The 14,436-nt window shown below is 41.2% G+C and overlaps 1 protein-coding gene across 1 annotated transcript; it reads right to left on the reverse strand.

Annotated features, from left to right (window-relative positions):
* Window positions 1-1,237: 1,237 nt before the first annotated feature.
* LOC139369437 (protransforming growth factor alpha-like) lies at window positions 1,238-12,876 on the reverse strand. The gene is made up of 6 exons (XM_071108702.1): window positions 12,699-12,876; window positions 7,012-7,167; window positions 3,946-4,060; window positions 3,049-3,198; window positions 2,661-2,770; window positions 1,238-1,245 (listed from the first exon to the last, which is right to left on the reverse strand). Exons 1-6 carry the CDS (start codon window positions 12,739-12,741, stop codon window positions 1,238-1,240), a joined length of 582 nt encoding a protein of 193 aa, XP_070964803.1. The 5' UTR covers window positions 12,742-12,876.
* Window positions 12,877-14,436: the final 1,560 nt, after the last annotated feature.

Below are 14,436 nucleotides of genomic sequence, written 5' to 3' on the forward strand. Positions count from 1 at the left end.
GGAAACACGCGCCCGGTAGAGATGTTGATTCTGAAAGTAACGCACGAGTTTGACAAAATCATAATATTACCCAGTTTGAAAAAGTAACATTACTTAACTCCATTACTCATAAAATAATCGGATTACCTTGCATGTTACTTTTGTAACGCATTACCCCAACACTGCATGCATGTGCATAAAACAAGTTTTAGAACACAACAAAGTCTGTGCATCACTCACTTAGAAACCTAAATGTAATGCAGGTTTTGTGCAGGAATGGACAGAAACAACAAACTACATCTGAGGTGCAATGGAATTGCAAGACTCGTGTCAGGAATACTAATTTATGGTGTTATATTACTTGATTTACAAGTTACTAAGGACTATAGGTTGGCAATGCTTTGGATGCGTCACAGTCCTCTTAAAATCTACTCTTTTGCATGTATTTAATCCAAACATAATCTCACCCATTACTATGTCCAAGTCCCACCATTGGTCCTTAATCCACAGTGGGGTTAAAAAGATATTGCTACTGGGACTCTCCCATTTTTGTCAGGTGAGGCATGTCAATATCCCTTGTCGAAAAACAGAAACTCAAACACTCTTGCTCCACCTTAAAAATCTCTGTGTGCTTTAAATTTGGATAATTATATATTGTGTTTAGCTTGTGTAGATTTTTAAAAGTGATAAAAAAAGAGAGAGAATTTTGAGTTCCTCTGATTTCAAGTGAATTAAACAAAGTTATCCCTCAAATCCAAATCTGAAATAAATAGTTGCTCTCCTGCTCCAAAATCCTCAGAGGACTGCAAGTATTTTGTCTAGTTATGTCCAGCATGGGCTGTGTGTTCCCGACCATGCCCGTGGCATCATTATTATCATTATGTCACACTGAGGGGATCTCCTCACGTCAGGTTCCCGAGAGATCTTCCGGAGAGTTCCGTGTTTCTGAGAGATCAGTTTCCCTCTCTTCTCTCCATGCATTTCAACAGTAGTGAGATCACAGTATTCCAAGTGTGCTGAAGTTCTGTAAATCCTGGTCTGTGGAGAATATGACATCAAATATGACATTCAACTTCCCTTGGTCTGGTAAGAAAGATACCCCTTTCAGTTTTGTGAGGATGTTATTAGCCAGGGTGTCTGATGCCATCTTGTGTGTAGTCCATAGTAGTCCCAGCAGGCATTAGGGTTGAATGGACAGATGGGAAGAGAAGGCAGCCCATCGTGAAAATCCCTGGCGTTCCAAGCAGCGTTTTCTCTCTCAAACCACTGAGGGGAAATGATAAGATAAAAAAAGGTTTCAGAAAATAAGGAAATGAAATCAACCCATGATGACAATGTGGTATGGAGACTTGGAAGTCAAGCACAAAGTCACTCTACATTCTACTCAATGCACATAAGGTTTGGGGATGATTCCATGACAATTGTCTGATCCCTCTTTTAAAACGAGAGATCAGTTTCCAGCAATTGTATGTATACCCTCAGATCAGGACTACAAAAAACACACTATCCTACAAAACAGAGCTAGAGCCTCCTATAGTCTAGACCATCTAAAATTGGATCGACAACAAAACACAGCCCCAGTGGTACCTTCTGAATAAGGGACGTGATCTGACAGAGGACAAAGTAGAAACAGAAAATGTCATTCAATTAAAATCAGAAAAGTACCTAATAATCTCAAATGTGTTTCAGAAGAAGTCCAAATTTCTACAAGATATATGAAACTTACACGAGGGGGCAGACGTTAAGGAAATACTGGTCCTGGGTTTGCATAAGCATCGGATAGACCCATAGCATGCAACTGCTGGTTAAGAGAGAACACTGTATTTACTGAGTCTTTCAAGCATCTAACTACCGTATCTATCGAGGAAAGTAGTTTATCATTTGATTAACATTGCGGTCTGGGTGTGATCATGTTATTAGTGTGTACTTCACAAAAAGCACGAGCCAAGAGCATTCAAAGTTCATTTAGGGTGAGGTCGAGTACAGTAGTAAGCATATCTTTGAAAATATTCACTGTAACTAATAGATCTATAGAGAATCCTGTTCTGATATGGTCAAGACTGTATTTTGCTCTCTTTATGATCTCAGTGTAGTGTTCTCATAATCCTTTAGAAGAGCTAGAGCGGCTCCCCAAGTGAGATCTACATGTCAATGGATGTTAAGGACAGGAAACATCAATTAGCGACAACAGTGTCAGCAACACCTCAATGGTTCCTATACATTAGGTCTGACAGCATGAGCCTCTAATAACGTCACGTTCAAACCAGATGGGTCCTAAATGCACAGCGAAAAGCTTCAGTATGCTTCAGCAGCTAGGACACAGTAGGCCATTAAACCTACCTTAAGGGCTCATAGCTACCTTCTCCTGTCGATTACAAAAATACCCCTTACCGATCATCATAATTAGAACCCCTGGGGTGTATCCTTTGTACCGTTTCTGTTGCAAAACGTTTTGCAACAGAAACAGTTTACTCCAAACAGAAAAAGTTTTGCAACAAAAATGAGAGTTTCTGTTGGACAAATTCAGGCAGGTCCCTACCATTTGGTTCCACTTGCTTCCTTTTGGTTTCCCTTGCAAGATGTAATGAATACAACCCTGTGGTTTCCAATTTCAAACTTGATGAGAGTTTGGAATGTGAAACATAGACAAACTAGGCAAAAGTCAAAAAGGAAGTCTGTACCACTTTCAGAGTGACAGCAGGGACCTCGGCCCTTCAGCCTACTTTCTTGTTTCTCTGGGGCACAGTGGAGTCTGTGCCTCCGCCCCAAACCGTCCCGCCTCCACCAGCAACTGGGAGAGAGGACATGTTTCAATTACAGATGATTTCGGGTGAACACATTCATTAACCTTTATAAATACTATCAGTATAAGTGCAGGGTTTAATCTTACTTTATGAACAAAATCATGGTAGCGTGGGCAGTAGGATTGGGTAATCAACTATGTGATTGACGCTGATGTCTACACAATCAAGTTTGTAGGTTCAGTGAACGGGCAGTGTCATGGTGACATTTCTATTCACTTGTGTTCTTCCAATTGACCAGAATCAAGATATAACATGATGTACTTACTGTAAAAGTGTACAGAGAAGCATCGTCAAGACACAGCCAATCACACACAGCACTAGCGCCGTGGCAACTGTCTGTTGCCTGTGATTGGTGGCCACCACGGCTAGCAGGTCGGCGTGCTCGCATCGCATCCCTACAAAGCCTTGGTGACACCTGTCCAACATGGAGAGGAGAAAGGACATCAAACTTCATACAGCCACGTGGACTTGTTCCTTCAGGGGTGTTTGACAAATTCACAGACTCCATTTGCAATGCAAAAAAATAACAATCTATAAATATATCGTTGAAGTAGAATTAGTACACCTAAGTTTTAGGAATATTAGGTGGTAGTGAAGTTCAGTCTGCAAAACTATTTTGCATCAGATAAACAACCACACAATACCCTTCGTATTATGAACATGCCAAAAAAGGGTCTCGAGGATTCACTACTAAAAAGCTATTTAGTAAAGACCCTAATCCTGGAGGGGGTTCTCTACTCTGCTCAGTCAGATAGAAGTGGACTGCCGCTCTCTAATTCCAATTTGCATCATGCTTAGACCAGCTCTATGAACTGCAGCGAATCCGTGTACAAACAGAGCACTGGCAGAACAGATCCTAAACACATATTGTTCTGAGGAGCGTGAAAGAGCTGTTCAACCGTCAGTCACAGACATTAACACTGGGTGGGTTACCCAACAAATACTCTCGATAACTCAAAATATAATAATTAGGACATATGCTATGTTGTGGCTGCACACCAGCAAGGACAGGTCACAAGTTCATGACTATCAAATAACAATTTCCCATACAGACAGAGTAACACAATGATTCATTGGATATTGAAATAATGACGACTGTGTAACGAGAGCGAGAGAGAGATCCTTGTATTTTCTGCACCACAGGACAGGAAGTTGAACTTACACACATGCAGGGGTCTCCTCCAGAATCAGGAAACGACAGGTGCCATGGAAACAGAAGTGGCTGTGCGAGTCAGGACAGTCATCGAAGTGTGATCGAACAGCTGCTGCCACAAACTCTGAGTCAGAGACAGGAGATACAAATGGACATTTTTCAAGGCCCTGAGGCAGAGGAAACTTATAGTGCTTCAGAAAGTATTCACACCCTTGACTTTTTCCAAATGTTGTTGCCTTACAGCCTGAATTTAAAATGGATTACATTTGTCACTGGCCTACAGACAATACCCCATAATGTCAAAGTAGAATTATGTTATAGACAATAAGTATTCAACCCCTTTGTTATGGCAAGCCTAAATAAGTTCAATAATAAGTTGCATGGACTCACTCTGTGTGCAATAATAGTGTTTAACATGATTTTTGAGTACCTCAGCCCTGTACCCCACACATACAATTATCTGTAAGATTCCTCAGTCAAGCAGTGAATTTCAAACACAGATTCAACCACAAAGACCAGGGAGGTTCTTCCATTGCCTTGATGGGTAAAACTAAAAAGCTAACAATGACTATCCCTCTGAGCATGGTGAAGTTATTAATTATACTTTGGATGGTGTATTAAAACACCCAGTCACTACAAAAATGTAGGCGTCCTTCCTAACTCAGTTGCCGGAGGGGAAGGAAACCTCTCAGGGATTTCACCATGATGCCAATAGTGACTTTAAAACATTTACAGAGTTTAACGGCTGTAATAGAAGAAAACTGAAGATGGATCAAAAATGTTTGTAGTTACTCCACAATGCTAACTTAATTGACAGAGTGAAAAGAAGGAAGTACAGAATAAAAAATATTCCAAAACATGCATCCAGTTTGGAACAAGGCACTAAAGTAATACAAAAATCGTTGACAAAGCAATTAACACTCTTTGTATTCAGGACAAAAAGTAATGTTTGAGGAAAATCCGATACAACACATTACTGAGTACCACTCTCCATATTTTCAAGCATAGTGGTGGCTGCATCATGTTAGGGGTATGCTTGTAATTGTTAAAGACTGGGGAGATTTTCATGATAAAAAAATAAACTGAAAAGAGCTAAGGACAGGCAAAATCCTAGAGGAAAACCTGTTTCAGTCTGCTTTCTACCAGACACAGAGATGAATTCACCTTTCAGAAGACAATACCCTAAAACACAAGGTCAAATCGACACTGGAAGTTGATTACCAAGACACTGAATGTTCCTGAGAGGCCAAGTTACAGTTTTGACTTAAATCTGCTTGAAAATCTATGGGAAGACTTGAAAATTGTCATCTAGCAATGATCAACCAATTTGACAGAGCTTTAAGAATTAAAAAAAATTATAAATGGGCAAACATTGTACAATCCAGATGTGCAATACTCCTAGAGACTTACCCAGAAAGACTCAGCTGTAATGCTGCCAAAGGTGATTCTAACATGTATTGACTCAGGGGTGTGAATACTTATGTAAATAAGTTATTTTGGTATTTCATTTTCAATAAATTATCAGCACTTTCTAAAAACCTATTTTCACTTTGTCATTATGGGGTAATGTGTGTAGATGGATTAAATAAATGTTTTTCTCACCCATTTTGAATTCAGGCTGTAACACAACAAACTATGGAATAAGTCAAGGGGAATGAATACTTTCTGAAGGCACTGTACTTCTTTTGTTACCTCTGAGTGACTTGGGTTTTGTCATGGCTTATGTTAGGGACAAGGCCCTCCAAGGGACAACCATGCATTAAGATGTGTCGCATGCAAATGGACAAGTTAAACCCCAATCAAATCCCCAGTGCCACGACACAGCAAACAACAAGTCTGTCCATCATCAAACCCATTAGAAGTCTGGAGAAAGCACATCCCTGAAGCCAAGGAGTAAAATCCTCACCCTTTTCTTTCCAGGGCTTTGTCTGAAAAGATACCCGTCAAATCCTTGCTTCCTCCTTTGATTTCTGAATGACTCTCAAAGTGCATTTGAGGAGAAGATCAAAAAGGTCCCTTCTTCAGACCTCTCCTTCATTGAGCTTTGAGAGGACTTCAGGAAATAAGGACAGAGGAGGCAAGGATTTGACAGCTAGTAACCTTTTCAGACACAGCCCCCCATCCCTCTCCTGCCTCTTTCCTTCACATCCAATCAAACGTGATTTATTATGGCCAAACGATGCTGGAATAACAGAATGAATCTCCTGAAATAAATGAACATTGGAATGAGCTGAAGGGGTCAAGACTCAGGAGGAACACAGTAACCAAATTACAGAGTCTGGATGAATTTCTTACTCATCAACTGTACAATGAGTTCCAAATTCCAACTGGACTGGCCCAAACAAAAGTTTGAGTATCTTTTCTCAGGCAGCCAAAACAGATGCCACAATGTGGCATTCAGAGAAAGAGGGAGTGAGTAAGAGAGAGAGAGGGAGGATGAACAGAGAGATAGACGGTTGCATTACAGCCGACCGTCACACACTCCATTCCATTGGTAAATGGCCGGTTGGATTCCAGCCTACATGCATTGTCCCTTCTCCTCTCTCTCTTTCAGAGCCTGTAAAAAGCTCTCTGTTCTCCCCTTAGGTATCTGCCCCAGCTACTCCTCAGCCCCTCTGGCAGCATCCCAAATTGCCCCCTATGGTCAAAATGCCATTAGGGCATTTCTGGATTTTGTGGTGACTCACAGATGATGACTGACATGTGATCGGGGGTAGCCTGGGAATTAAGCTACAGGATTTTTATTTTAGCGTTGTTTGACGTCTGCCACACTGGCTACTTTCTATCCAAACAGAGGACTAGATTCATATAAAAAAGTCAACTAATTCATTCATGTGCAGCACAGTGTCTGTATGTGTCCACTTTTGTAAGGCATTTTATGTTGCCATCTGACTCTTCACTAGAGAAGCCTTGAATTAACTTTGGCACCAGTCAATGAGTCTGAAGAGGTAAAAGATTCCCTGGAGCACCCTGTAGAGAGGTTTTATAGGGGCATTCATATTTAGACTGTCAGTCACCTGAAGAGACACACACACACACACACACACACAAACACACACACACACACTTACTTACTTTTAACTGGAAGGTTGGTTGTAGTAATGGTGCTGGTAGTGGTAGAAAATAGCATAATGTTTACAGTGGTAGTAGTCACAGGAGGGCTGGTGGTCATAGTAGAATTAGTAGCAATAGTAGAATTATCCTGTCCGGTTCCATAGGTAAAGAGGGACCCTGTTAAAAGAAACAGATTAAATGCTTAGGTATACACATCGGTATTGATTTTAAATTAGGATCAGATAAAGAAACTGTTGGGACATTGAAGAAGATCCCACTAGGCCTGGGGTTCCTAAACATTTCCACTCAGGCACCCCCTTCCAGTATTGTATTGGGGAACACCCCCCCCCCCCTGCAATTCTATGAGTTTTGTCAATGTGCAGAGACAATATTGCAGTTGTAAAGCTAATTTCTTTGCGATTCTATACATTTTGCCATGTCTAATGCATAGGAGTTTGGTGGCACCTTAATTAGGGAGGACAAGCTTGTTGTAATGGCTGGAGTGGAATAGTATCAAATACATGGGTTCCATCTAAAACGACGTTGGAGGTGGCTTAGAGTAGAGAAATGAACATCAAATTCTCTGGCAACACCTCTGGTGGACATTCCTTCAGTCAGCAAGCCAATTGCACGCCCCCTCAAAACATCTGTGGCATTGTGCTGTGTGACAAAACACATTTTAGAGTGGCATTTTACTGTCCCCAGCACAAGGTGCACCTGTGTAATGATCATGCTGCTTAATCAGCTTCTTGATACACCTGTCAGATGAATGGATTATCTTGGCAAAGGAGAAAGGAGAAACCAATTTGTACACAACATATGATAGAAATAAGTTTTTTTGTGCATATGGAAAATGTATGAGAAGTTTTATTTCAGCTCATGAAACATGGGACCAACACTTTACATGTTGCATTTATATTTTTGTTCAGTATAATTATTACATTTTTTTGGGGTACCTAACAGCTCTCATCCGAAGTGACTTAGTTGACTGAATCAGAGAAACAAGCCGTCTACAAATAACCTGTTGCTCTTAAAATAGAACTCATCTCCCAGCTCACGGATCCCAGCAGAGCAAGGTGACATGAATTATGTTCCCACTGATCAACCAGAGTCCTATTCAGTAGAGAAAAGCTGACAGAAATTAAGGTACTACCTAAGAACACAGATTTTTGTTTTCCGTTGCCAAACCACTACATGTTAACATATCAGACTTACTTAACTTAAACCTCTTGGCCCCTTTGGGAGCATAGGGTGTCCATCTGACTCTTCTGTGTGAGGGCTTTTCACTCTTGCCAGGAGATCTTAACCAAATATTGCACTGAAATGGTGTTATATCTTATTTCTAGTTCTTGACCTTAATTAACCACTTTCCTTTTTTCTGTTGCATTGGTCCCATCGAGGGTTGAATCCTGAGGCATGTACAGTCCTCATAACTCTCACACAACTTTCCCATTTGTCATTATGTTTGGATTTCCTCTTACCAGCTTGTGTTGCGTATTTCAAGAATGACAATGGGATGAAAGGATGGACACACTACAATGGGTCTATAATGGGACTAAGCTGGGATAGTCTTAATATAGACAGATCCCGGAGAGTGATCCCACAATTAGAATTCTGTAAGGCAGCCAATGAGAGACGAGATTCAGTGATGTGGAGATATCAGACAATGAAAGTGCTGAGTATCAAATTAGAGCTTCATTCTCCGGTTCAATTCAAATAATGGTTGAAAACACACTGCTCACATAACACAGGTTAATCCATATCAGTTGGTTATGAAGGAGAGGAGAACCACTGAGCATTTCATCAGTCAGTCAATCGTGACGTCCCTGATGTTGCTAAGGACACTGAGTGTGACAAGGTACAAAGCCCAGAGAGAGAGACGGTGGATGAATGCTGTGTCAAGGCAGGCTGCGTCACAAATGGCACCCTATTCCGTGCATAGTGCACTACTTTTGACAAGAGGGTAAAATCAATATGAATTTAATTACTTTTTAAAAGCAGCCCTTTTGATTTGAATGAAACCTTCCATACATATTTGCCCGTTGTAGAAGTGCTCAGAAAGTGACTTTTTGGACCTGAATGCGGAAACATTCAAGGAGATGGGTGCTCAAAGTTTACCCATGTTGCATACCCCACCATACCCTGAGACATCCATGTCTTCATCACTGGAAAATATCAAATGGTTGGGATTGATATCATTTAAAAGATTGCAAACAGGGTTGTCAATTTTTTTTAGCATTTCTGTGAAAATGTTCTTTCATTTAAAAAAAAATCTGTTTTTATCTAAAAACGCCTAAACTCAGATGTTTTTCATATTCACATATGTTGTAGCTTAGACCCTATTTTTCGTAATCTATGGTTTTTGTGTTGTGCTGGCTTTCGTTTGAGACACAACATGCTCTTGAATACAGGGTCAGTGTCATGTTATGGCTGATAAATGTACTCAAATGGGAATCAGATTGAAATGTCAACTTCCAAAGATATTTGGAGGTTCACCCATCAGAGAATATTGACTTGAATGGGAATATCTGTTGTTTTAAATTCAAACTTTCATGCCTCCATAGAAAACATATTGAAATCATAGAAATATAGATAGAATAGAGAAGACAAATTAAGTTGACATTTGACGGTGGGTGGACCGGCAGCCATCTTTGTGGTAGTAATTAGAAGTTATAATTTCAATTACATTTAAATGAAGTAGCCGCTAAATTGAAGTGATCTTTAGGGAAATACACTTATGATGATTGAAATGACACCCACCCTGTGTTCAAGAGCATGTTGTGTCTCAACCGATGGCGGGCACAACTCAAAAACCTCAGATGTTGTGAAATATGGTCTAAGCTGCGACATGTGTCAACCTTTTTTTTTCTCAACAAATAATTAAATAGTTTGACAACACTGTTTGTAAGATTTTAAATGTAAGCTTTTGTAAGGTATCAAACTCAACCGTTAATCTTTCCCAGTGATGAAGACATGGATGTCTCAGGGTATGGTGGGGTATGCAAAATGGGTCAACTTTGAACACCTTTATCTCTTGAATGTTTTGCCATTCAGGTCCAAAAAGTCACTTTCTGACCACGTTTCCATGGGCAATCATGTATGGAAGGTTTTGCTTAAATCAAAAAGAATGCTGTCAAACAGTGTCTGAATTCAAATGGATTTACCCCAGAGACCTATGAGCCCTGGTCAAAAGATGTGTACAATGCAGGACAGGGTTTCTCAAACTCGGTCCTGGGTGCCTCCACCCGACAAAAACTACAGTCGTGGCCAAAAGTTTTGAGAATGACACAAATATTAATTTTCACAAAGTCTGCTTCCTCAGTGTCTTTAGATATTTTTGTCAGGTGTTACTATGGAATACTGAAGTATAACTACAAGCATTTCATAAGTGTCAAAGGCTTTTTATTGACAATTACATGAAGTTGATGCAAAGAGTCAATATTTACAGTGTTGACCCTTCTTTTTCAAGATCTCTGCAAACAGCCCTGGCATGCTGTCAATTAACTTCTGGGCCACATCCTGACTGATGGCAACCCATTCTTGCATAATCAATGCTTGTAGTTTGTCAGAATTTGTGGGTTTTTGTTTGTCCACCCGCCTCTTGAGGATAGACCACAAGTTCTCAATGGGATTAAGGTTTGGGGAGTTTCCTGGCCATGGACCCAAAATATCAATGTTTTGTTCCCTGAGCCACTTAGTTATCACTTTTGCCTTATGGCAAGGTGCTCCATCATGCTGGAAAAGGCATTGTTCGTCACCAAACTGTTCCTGGATGGTTGGGTGCTCAGGATGCTTTACTGTTGGCATGACACAGGACTGATGGTAGCGCTCACCTTGTCTTCTCCGGACAAGCTTTTTCCGGATGCCCCAAACAATCGGAAACAGGATTCATCAGAGAAAATTACTATCCCAGTCCTCAGCAGTTCAATCCCTGTACCATTTGCAGAATATCAGTCTGTCCCTGATGTTTTTCCTTGAGAGAAGTGGTTTCTTTGCTGCCCTTCTTGACACCAGGCCATCCTCCAAAAGTCTTCGCCTCACTGTGCGTGCAGATGCACTCACACCTGCCTGCTGCCATTCCTGAGCAAGCTCTGTACTGGTGGTACCCCGATCCCACAGCTGAATCAACTTTAGGAGACGGTCCTGTCGCTTGCTGGACTTTCTTGGGCGCCCTGAAGCCTTCTTCACAACATTTAAACCGCTCACCTTGAAGTTCTTGATGATCTGATAAATGGTTGATTAGGTGCAATCTTAGTGGCAGCAGTATCCTTGCCTGTGAAGCCCTTTTTGTGCAAAGCAATGATGACGTCATGTGTTTCCTTGCAGGTAACCATGGTTGACAGAGGAAGAACAATGATTCCAAGCACCACCCTCCTTTTGAAGCTTCCAGTCTGTTATTTGAACTCAAGCAGCATGACAGACTGATCTCCAGCCTTGTCCTCATCAACACTCACACCTGTGTTAACGAGAGAATCACTGACATGATGTCAGCTGGTCCTTTTGTGGCAGGGCTGAAATGCAGTGGAAATGTTTTTGGGGGATTCAGTTCATTTGCATGGAAAAGAGGGACTTTGCAATTAATTGCATTTCATCTGATCACTCTTCATAACATTCTGGAGTATTTGCAAATTGCCAAACTGAGGCAGCAGACTTTGAAAATGTATATTTGTGTCATTCTCAAAACTTTTGGCCACGACTGTACACTTGACCTACACTTCCCGAGTTACACTTACACACAGGTGTTTGCCGCATGCTAGATAGCACAGGCCTCTTGTCTTCCGTAAACAAACGCTGTGACATGGAGATAGGGTTAGTGTTTCCACACTGCCATATCAAGTTGTGTATCAATTTAACCTTTTTTAAATTATTATTATTTCTTGCTGATATGAAAGAAAAATATCCTTATGCTTCCATAATCATACTGTTGTTTTGATTAAGCGTCAGAGCTCTTAGCAAAACTCCCAATACAGAAGACCAATGACTTAGGCATAATGTAATGTAACTGTAAGTCGTGATCAAGGGAATAGGGTACCAGTTGGGACGTAGAAGAGTGACTGACCAGCCAATAACAGTAACAGGGTCAAGTATCCCCTGCTAAAAGGATGAGGCCATTAGAAACCTATGAATAGGTCTGCACTGGCAGCATATGCACGCCACATAAAACATCAATGATGGCTCATTGGTAGGTCTACCATCTTTGTTTCTCATAGAAATGTTGAAATATCACTGAGCCTGACAATGGTTATAATTCACAAACTGGAGTCAGATACAATCAAAACTGTAAACGGGACTTCCTGCTAAGAGTAGGGTAGGCTAGCCTATAGTCCTGGGGTTCTCAACTTTCCCCTTTCTGATGCTCACTAAAATAATGCTCTTCCTTAAAATGTGATAAATTGGGGAAATTGAGGTTACTGATTACATTTTAGAATTCAATTGTTCGTTTTCCCGCACTTTTTCAGGGAGACCTTACACTCACTGTGGCCCCCGTAGGTCCCCTGGTTGAGGCTTAATTTATAAGGTTCACAGACGCAAACCCGTATTAGGACACAATGACATTTCCCCTTCTGGTATAGCACATTCCAATTCACTAACCCCCCCCCCCCCCCCCCATTTAACATTTTACAATCATTCCCACTTTCTGCCACTTCGCTTGTAGTCTTTCAAATATTTTACAAACTGTGTTGTTTTTTCTTCTTCATAGAACTCACCAGTAATGAGAAAGATCACATCCCAGAATGCCCGATTCATCATGAAGGTTGTATGTTTGTCAATGTAATCCTCCGAAATGCTAGTGTTCTTTTCCCAAGTCCATAAACATTTGTATATGCTCGCATAGGTCAGTCAGGAGAGAGAAATATGTTTGTATAAAATTAAGTAAATCCTTCTTCCATCACAAAACCCCTTCCGCGTATCTTAGACTATATGCTACTGAGTCTTCAGAAATGTCGCAAAAAAAATGCAAGTGCGTCGCTATTCGGCAACTTGATTAATTTCCAGTGCCATGTGCAAGCTGAGTTTCCTTGTCTGACATATCATTAATTTAACGTAACAACAAACAAGTCTTCAAATACTTTGTTTCGATTAATTTCTCTTCAATTTAAACGGATAAGTTTAGTCCAAGCGCTAAACAATTCCACTCTCCTCCACAGTCTAAATAAACGCTCTCACACATAATCCTTTCAATGGTTTCCCCTGAGGAGGGAGCGAGAGAGAAATCAATATTGCTCTCTCTGCCGGGCTCACTTCTAGTTGCCTAAAATAACTTGTTTTTAGGGAATGTTGTAGAAGTACTCTTATCACAAGAATCTCATTATGATAACTCAATCTTCAAGTTACCAGCTTTCATATTTCAATTTGTGGTAGCTTTTGTAGCATTTGTGGTAGCTTTCATATGAGCAGTGCCTGTATAGCCTAGGTCTAGTGCACCCATATGTGGGTGCATACTTCATATTGCTGAATTTTGTTGGCCTGATTATGCCTTCCTAGGGCAAAAACGGTTTCACAAATCAGCATAAAATATAAAAGGATGATGAGCAATCACTCCCTTTATGTTGATCCAACAACACCCATGGATCTAATTCCAAAATCATTTAATTCCAAAATCATGGGCAATTAGATGGAGTTGGTTCCCCTTTGCTGCTATAACAGCCTCCTCTCTTCTGGGAAGGCATTCCACTACATGTTGGAAAATTGCTGTGGAAATGTGCTTCCATTCAGCCACAAGAGCATTAGAGTTTGTGCTCTGATGTTGGGCGATTAGGCCTGGCTTGCAGCCAGAGTTCCAATTCATCCCAAAGGTGTTTGATGGGGTTGAGGTCAGGGCTCTGTGCAGGCCAGTCAAGTTCTTCCACACCGATCTCGACAAAACGTTTCTGTATGGACTTTGCTTTGTGCCCGGGGCATTGTCATACTGAAACAGGAAAGGGCCTTCTCCAAACTGTTGCCACAAATTTGGAATCACAGAATCGTCTAGAATACCATTGTATGCTGTAGCATTAAGACTTCCCTTCACTGGAACTAAGTGGCCTAGCCCGTCCCATTATTCCACCAAACTTTACAGTTGGCACTATGCATTGGGGCAGGTAGCATTCTCCTGGCATCCGCCAAACCCAGATTTGGACTGCCAGATGGTGAAGTGTGATTCATCACTCCAGAGAACGCGTTTTCACGGCTCCGGAGTACAATGGCGATGAGCTTTACACCCCTGCAGCAGACGCTTGGCATTGCGCATGGTGATCTTAGGCTTGTGTGCGGCTGCTCGCCCATGGAAACCCATTTCATGAATCTCCAGACGAATAATTATTGTGCTGGCGTTGCTTCCAGAGGTGGATTGGAACTTGGTAGTGAGTGTTGCAACCAAGGTCAGACCATTTTTATGCGCTACGTGCTTCAGCACTCGGTGGTCCCGTTCTGGGAGCTTGTGTGGCCTACCACTTCACGAATGAG

Source organism: Oncorhynchus clarkii, chromosome 17 (assembly GCF_045791955.1).
Source record: "Oncorhynchus clarkii lewisi isolate Uvic-CL-2024 chromosome 17, UVic_Ocla_1.0, whole genome shotgun sequence".
Taxonomy (NCBI): domain Eukaryota; kingdom Metazoa; phylum Chordata; class Actinopteri; order Salmoniformes; family Salmonidae; genus Oncorhynchus; species Oncorhynchus clarkii.